Raw genomic sequence first — 7,976 nt, 5'->3', positions numbered from 1 at the left:
AGACATAATGATTTTCAATCCTTAAAATAGTGCATCTTGTAATGCATTATCTGAACCGCCTATTTTAAAAAAATTTTAGTCATTATAAATTTGCTCGATCTGCACCACTTTTGGAGATTTGAATTTCATAATTAGTGATGAATTTTTAGGTCATGTAGGGGTTTTAGGTATTCGACTTGCAACTTCCGGCACCGTTTGGAGGTGCGCCCTTGGTTATTGGAGCCTGACACCTTATACAGACTGCAGTGTGTGTGTGCATGTATGGATGTGTGTGAGTGCGTGTGCATGCTTGCACTCGTGGGCACACGTGTGTATGATCCACTTTTTCCATCTGTGTTTTCTTTTATATCGTTTACTCATCACCACATTATTAGAGAAATCTAGGATCATGAAGCTCTCTTAATTTCACATCAAGTACAACTGCGCTTAAACCATTGCACATGATAAGTTTTGCGCATGACACATTACCTTTCGAAGCCATGCCAGCAGTTTTTAGGGCATTTGGAACAATCTCATACATTCAACTTTCCTCCCATATGGGTCTTTTTGCCCTTTTTTTTTTTTTTCAACTGCAATGCAGCTACCAATGTTTTCCCTTTATTGATATTGTTAAATTCCTGTTCTATATAGAAAGATTAGCATCGTGACCTTGGGAATGTAACTTCCTTTCATTTTTTTGTTAAAGACAGAACGACTAGGAATTGTAAATAAGGGAACAGGGTAAGTCTATTATTAGGTCTTTGCTATCCGGTCCCATTGACTGGCGATGGAGATGAGCCCTTCCTCTCCAGTTGTATGGTCAATGAGGAATGGTCTATCTCTACTTTGCGTCATTTAGAAAGGACATTTGATACTGCATGAAGTGTAGAAATGTATACTACGTGTCATATCAATCCCCATTAATAAGGTAAAGATAGATGTTTCAGCACCCCAATATCGAGTTGGAAAAGATGGAACCAATTGATATCATCTGTTTGCTGAACTGATCACCTAGAAGTTTCACTCACTGATTTTTCTTTCCTTTTCATTATGTTAATTTTTAGTAATACCTTCCCCAATCCTACTTGAAATATAATTTATCTGTAATTGTTAATAGAGCTTTGTTTCAGATTTGAAGGATCTTTTTTCCCATGAAGCTGTTGTATTTATGCACATCCAGATGATATATACATTTGGGAGGGATCCACAGTTGCAAAGAAGTATCACGGCTGAAACTGCACCTCTAATATCTGCTCCTGTAATGGTATTGTTTTGCGTTTACTTGGAGCATGCATTCTGATGTTTAAACATCTATTTTATATTCACGAAAATCAGAATTAACTGAGTTTCCATATCCTACCTGCCTGTTTATTTTTGATGTCCCTCTTTGCACCGCCCTAAGTTTGACTCTGCAAGAATGAATGAATTGCATAATGATTCTCACAGTATTAGTGATTCAGTAATATAAAGGGTCATTTAAAATCAGTCCAGTTTGCTGCAAGTGCATGTATTAACTATGCTTGATTCTTCTAGTATGTTGACATCGCAGAGTTGCATAATGTATATAGGTGAATTTGGTGGGGAAAATATTTTTGTATTATTTATGCATAAAATAAAAAAGTATGAGTCACTTGACTTCCTGGATAATGTCACGTACTATCAAAAGATAAGTACACAATACGCACATGAAGAGACACATGCATACATAAGCTGTGCACTTGGTGCCTTCATTAGCAATAGAAGTTAAGGGCAATATGATTCTTCTCAAAGCTGCATTGGGCCAATGTACAATAAGAATTACTTTCATTTCCCACTTCCATATCGTGCCTTATCTCCTCAACCTTAATTTGGAGTGATTTATGTGACTACTAGCCTAGCAATGTGCAACCCCATCAAGCTGCAAGTTTTGCCATACTATTCGCATGATAGCATCTCATGGCAGGAGATAGGGATCAAGAAAATTGATAGGAGTATTGATTCCATGTAATCTACTTTTAAGAAACCCTCATGACCAAATCAAATTGATTAGACATCTCCTGAATTGTTGGTTTTTTAGAATAGTTTGCTGAAATATAGTTAACCTGATGATTCAAAAGCTATGTAGGAAAATCTGTATGCCCCGAAGACCGACCCAATGCCAATCAGCAGTGTAATTCAGTTTAACCTGCCAATTTCAAAGCTCCTTATTGAGCATGAGCCAGCTATTGGGCTATTACTCGTTGAGTTGCTATTTTTGATGGTACCGAGCCCAGTTTCAGGTCTTTTGCTGTGAGTAATTATTACTTTGCCTTGTTTTTGTTGCATGTGAAGGGCTAAAACCTCCTGTTACTTCTAATACAGGTCCTTGTTAACAACCGAACTGCAAGTGCAAGTGAAATAGTGAGCAACCGACCTCCTTATAAAGCTAGTTTTGATTCAAATGTTATACAAAACTTTGTATTTTATAACCATAAATGTTTTTCAGGTGGCAACGGCACTCCATGATAATTGCAGAGCAGTGCTTGTAGGGGAGAAAACTTTTGGCAAGGTCATTATTGCAGTCATTTATAATTTTGTTTTCTCAATATCATTATTACATCAATTCTTGCTTTCTTTGTAATCTTTGATCATGGTTCCAATTTGGATACTTGTGTACAGGGACTGATCCAATTGGTATTTGAACTCGATGATGGATCTGGTGTGGTTGTGACAATTGGGAAGTATGTCACACCAAGTCACATGGATATCAATGGGAATGGCATAGAGCCTGATTTCACACATAGACCAGGTGACATTCTCATAATTATATGTATTAACTTGAGGAAAAGTTTATATAAGGTTGATGCCTTAAATTGTAGAGTTAAGTTGCACCTCAAAAATCCATTGAGAAAGGCTCTTCTGATATTGGAAAACCATCTAATTGATCATTTCAAAATAGAGATGCATGCATATAAAAAAAAAAGAAGATTTGAAGTCCCAAAAATGGTTCTTCTTGCAATACCTTATCCGGACTGTCTATTTTTAAGATTTTTATTCGTTTATAGATCTGCTTGATTTGAATTATTTGTAGAATTTAAAGTTTTATATTTAGAGTGAAAATAGATTCTCGGGCCACCCTAAGAATTTTCGACACGAAAATTACACCTTTATAGCAAAGTTTGGAGGTGCACCTTATTCTGATTGTTTAAGGTTAGAAACTTGTGGAAACCACACCTTTTACTTAATGCACTTCTCAAGTGTTAACCTTTAGTTTACATGGTGATTTCAAGTTGGAACAAAGCTCTAGAATGTCTGTCTTATTGTAAAACACAACATTAGTTACTAGTTACATCATCTTCCGTCTTCAATATTTGTATATTAAGCTGCATTCTACATCAAGGGTTTTATGAAAATCTTCTAGAGGCGATGATTAGCAGAAAACGCTTATCTATTGTAGCCTTAGTTGTCAACAGCTTGATTTGTGCTACAAAAAACATGACAATACAGCTGGAACCTAGTGCCATTGAGGGATGTTCAGCTAGGCATTTCTTAATCTGTTTTTGGTGGCTGGGCATCTCTAATCTGGTTCTTTTTTGTGCTTGCCCTTGAATTATCTTCCCATCAGCAGTTAGAGATTTTGGGCATGACATTAAAGTGTATCTTGTTGTGTACTTATATATGTAAATCGAGAGAATGTCACATCCCAAATATGTTTATTTAAAACTATTTTATGCACAATAGGAATTGATATACTCGCATGGAAATTTCAAAGCCATGAATATGCTTCTATGTGAGTCTGTTTCTAATCCAACAGAGGTAGCATGTACTGATAAGGAAATAGATATTTGAAATAACGAGAAAATAGAAAAATAAATGAAGGAAACCTGGTCTAAAATCCAAGCTTGTAAACATTTCCAGGCATACTAAAATTCTCAAAAACGCACGCTTAGTGCTGATCATCATATGATTGAGCTCGTGACTCCAACTTCCCATCATCAGTGTCCAATTCTATGATAAATCGATCTCTCTAGGTATACCTCATCTCTCTCTCTGCACGTGCGCGTGTGTAGATATTAAACTTCATTTGGCATCTTATATTTGTTATCTTCTTAGAAATGATGGTGGGAATGGGGTTGAGGTCGTGGTGGTAGCACCACTTGAGCCTCAACTACCAATCTACGTTTTCAATTCCATTGACGCATTCGAAACTATAACTATATTTTTTGATGCGTTAAATTACTGTGGGATCACTACCATTGGATTCGACATAGTTGAAAACCGCTACAGGTCAAGTTTCGGCTTAATCGGGCCCTTCAAGAAAATTTATGGGAAAAATACCAAAAAGGGGTGAGCCGCATACTATTCCCTTGTGGCCACCTTACACCAAAACACCATTAAAGGTTACTATTTTTACATTTATGAGCAGTGAATTTTGGGGCCCATATCTCACTCGTTCGGAGTTGGATCGCGTTCAAATTTTGTGAGCATGTCCGTCTCGTCAAGACGAGCGATTCGATATGTGGTACGTCCCATGATGATGCCCGAGCAGAAAGGAAAACTAGAGGGAAATTGCTGATCTGCGAAAAAAGTTGCAAAAAATTCAGCAGCAGCACACCCCACTCCGGCGACCCAATCACGATGCTCGCATACCCGATCGGCATGAAACCAATTTCATTATGTGCGTGAGGTCCGTGGCCATTTCTGGCCTGAACCCTACATACGATGAATGGTTGGATTTTACAAATGAAGGCATCGAAGCTGTTGTAAATTTCGCTTGCTGGATTTCAAGATTCCAACCAAAAACTCAAGACGACAAAATCTTCATCCGGACACGAAATCGAGCTGCGTTTGTTGCAATATGATCATGACGGCATGCCCAGTGTGATTCAGTGAAGAAAATGAAGAAAAAAAATCAAGGAATGAGCACACTATCGATCTGAAATTTTCAAGATTCATCCATAATTCAATTCATCCACAATTCAAGTCTCATGATCGTGGCGTAAGAACACGATCCATAGATCGAAATTTGTATCAAATTGATCGTCATGCCGAGCCCTACAAGAAAATAATCATCTTTCGATCTAACGGGCATTAGAACAACCCCGGATCAGTCATGGAAGATCACGCAAGTTCTCAAGCAGCAGCAGGGACTGTTCTAGAATTCCACACGTTGTTAGCCAAGGGAAAAACAGTCTTTTTACAATCATTTTAGAATTTATTTTAATTCAATAAAATTTTAATTATCTTCAATTTTAAGTAGTTTTATGGTGTACACTCATGTTTTAGCCCAATTTTATGTAGCGTATAAAGCCCAATTATAAAGGACCTTCCGTTCATTTCACACAACGATCAATAAAATTTCAATTTCCTCTTGAATTCATGGGTGTGTCTTAGAGAGAGAGAGGAGAGAGAAGAAAAGAGTTGGTACCCTTTTGTAAGGTAATTTTCTCTCTCCTCCCTTCTTCCTCTCTCCTCCTCTCTTTCTCTCTCCTCATCTCTCTCTCTCCTCCTCTATTTCTCTCTCCTTGTCTCTATCTCTCCTTCTCTCTCTTCTTCTCATCCCGATCTCTCTCTCTCTTCTTCTCATCTTTATCTCTCTTTCTTCTCATCTCTCTCTCTTTCTCTTTCTTCTTCTCATCTATATCTCTCTTTCTCTCTCTTCTTCTCATCTCTATATCTCTTTCTCTCCCTTCTAATCTTTATCTATCTCTTCTTCTCATCTCTATCTCTCTTTCTCTCCCTTCTAATCTTTATCTCTCTCTTTTTCTCATCTTTATCTCTCTTTCTGCTCTCATCTAACACAGTCGTCGAAACTTAGTGCCGACTACATCTTCTCTCTCTTCTCTATCTAAATACAGTTGGAAAAGCTTAGTGCTGACTGTATCTTCTCTCTCTTCTCTGTTTAAATACAATCAGTGAAGCCTAGCATCGACTGCATCTTCTCTCTTCTCTTTCTAAACATAGTCGGTGAAGTCTAATGTCGACTGCATCATCTCTCTCTACTTGTAGCACAGTCAGTGAAGTTTAACGTCAACTGCATCTTCTCTCTCTTCTCTGTCTAATACAGTCGATGAAACCTGTGTCGACTGTATCTTCTCTCTCTTCTCTGTCTAAACACAGTCGGTGAAGCCTAGCGCCGACTGCATCTTCTCTCTCTTCGTTGACTAGCATAGCCGGTGATGCTCAACATCGACTGTGCCTTCCCTCTCCTCTTTTCTTAAACACAGCCGACGAAGCCTAGTACCGACTGTATATTTTTTCTCTCTTCTCTTTGCAACCCAGCCGGCGATGCCCAGCACCTACTGTGTCTTCTCTCTCCTCACTTCTTGAACACAGCCGGTGATGCCCAGCATCGACTGTTTCTTCTCTCTCCTCACTTCTTAAACACAGTCGATGAAGCCTAACGCTGACTGTGTCTGTCTCTCTCTTCTCTTTCCAACCCAGTGGGCGATGCCTAGCGTCGACTGTGTCTTTCTTTCTCTTCCTCTTCCAACACAGCCGCCAATGCCTAACGCTGACTGTGTCTTTCACCCTCTTTTCTCCTTCCTTCTCTCTTGTCTCACACTCTTCTTTTTCTTTCCTTCTCTCCCACTACTTCTTTCTTTTCTCTTCTTCTCTTATCTTACTCTTCTTATGTTTTTCTTTATGGTATCTATTATTTCTGTTATTCTTTCGTTTGATTAAAGAGGGGTTGAGATTAGTCTATCATGGTAGTCCTGTTGTGTAGCCATAATGTTATTGTGTCAGAACTACTATGCTCATTTTATTGCAACGATAGACTAACCATCGTGTCTAGCTAGTCAATATCGATATTGATGTCTAGTAGTAATCTTGTTGAGCCGGTCTGAGTTATTGAGCCCGTTTTACTGCCACGTCAAGCCAATTACTCATCAACTTAGTTACTCCACCTGGTCAAATTCTTCTCTCGCCCATCTTTCTTTTCACATTCTTCTCTTCTTCGTTTGAATGTGCATGCCTTTGTATGTTCACGAAAGAGGCAAGGTGAGGTCTGTTGACCCACCTACATTATAATATTTGCCATATGTGTGTGATTGCAGAAAATAGGAGAACACAAGCCAAGGGAGGCGATTCCGAACCAATTCTATTACTAGGGGGCTTTCTTCGTGATCAAAGAGGGCGCATGAGCCAGCCTGAGTAAGTCTTGAACCCACCTTAAATTCTTGTCTCATCAGTTGGTTATACCTGCCCTTGTTCTTGAACAAGGTTCTCTAGAGAGCGATCTCAAAACGCCCCGGGTCTCCTTGAAACCTGAGACGCTTGCTGCCCGATCATCCAGATTTGAAGGGCAAGATCGAGGCACCTGACCAGCTCTCTCTCCAGAAGGGCATAAGGAGAGGGTCTTGTCTTTAAGGCCACTACTTATCGAATACCCCAAAGCGCACTGGGGATGTGTGTGTGTGTGTGAGGGCATTACGAAGTGGGACACCCACTTTTCATTGTCCTCTATCCTGAACGAGAGTAGAGGTTCCATCCTACAGGATTAGCTTGACTTAATCGATGGAACTTCTATTTCAGGAGTAGGCTTCTCTAGCTCTCATTGTGTGAAACTGTGAACTGTAATCTTACTATCTGCTTAAAATGAAATGATTTATGATTTATGCACTGCATGTTCCTGATTATTAAACTATGTTTATCCTTATAATGTAAGAGTATAATAGAGGAAACTTTCTTGATATCTCTGTAAATTAATGAGCAATGTTAACTGCTATCACTGTTTATAGAGTTGAAATGCAAGGGTGTAGATCTGCTTACTGGGTATTAACTCATTCCATTTTTATTCCCATGATTGTAGAGTGATAGTCTTGATATGAAGGATGGACAGTGGGCTTGCATGTCAAACGTGTGAAGCTTGGAGTTTTGGAAAACGGATCCTGAAGAAGTTTTTCATGGTAGGTGTTTAGTGGTTGTGCCGCTGAGATGTTTTGTAACTCTGTTTTGTGGGCTAGTAGTGCCTTGAACTGATTGTAAAGCATTTTGATGAATGAATGTATATATAGATATGGCTTTGCTTTGGGTTA

The 7,976-nt window shown here is 38.9% G+C and overlaps 1 protein-coding gene across 1 annotated transcript; it reads left to right on the top strand.

Moving 5' to 3' along the window:
- Positions 1-1,094: 1,094 nt before the first annotated feature.
- On the top strand, positions 1,095-7,976 carry LOC105421863 (carboxyl-terminal-processing peptidase 1, chloroplastic-like). The gene is made up of 6 exons (XM_088846755.1): positions 1,095-1,243; positions 2,320-2,358; positions 2,444-2,506; positions 2,617-2,746; positions 6,996-7,092; positions 7,751-7,976. Exons 1-6 carry the CDS (start codon positions 1,148-1,150, stop codon positions 7,767-7,769), a joined length of 444 nt encoding a protein of 147 aa, XP_088702881.1. The 5' UTR covers positions 1,095-1,147; the 3' UTR covers positions 7,770-7,976.

The sequence above is a fragment of the Amborella trichopoda genome, chromosome 9 (genome assembly GCF_054954075.1).
Source record: "Amborella trichopoda isolate Santa Cruz 75 chromosome 9, AtrichopodaSantaCruz75HAP2 v2.0, whole genome shotgun sequence".
NCBI lineage: Eukaryota > Viridiplantae > Streptophyta > Magnoliopsida > Amborellales > Amborellaceae > Amborella > Amborella trichopoda.
The sequence above is the reverse complement of the archived record's forward strand: the minus strand, read 5'-3'. Positions and strand labels throughout refer to the sequence as shown.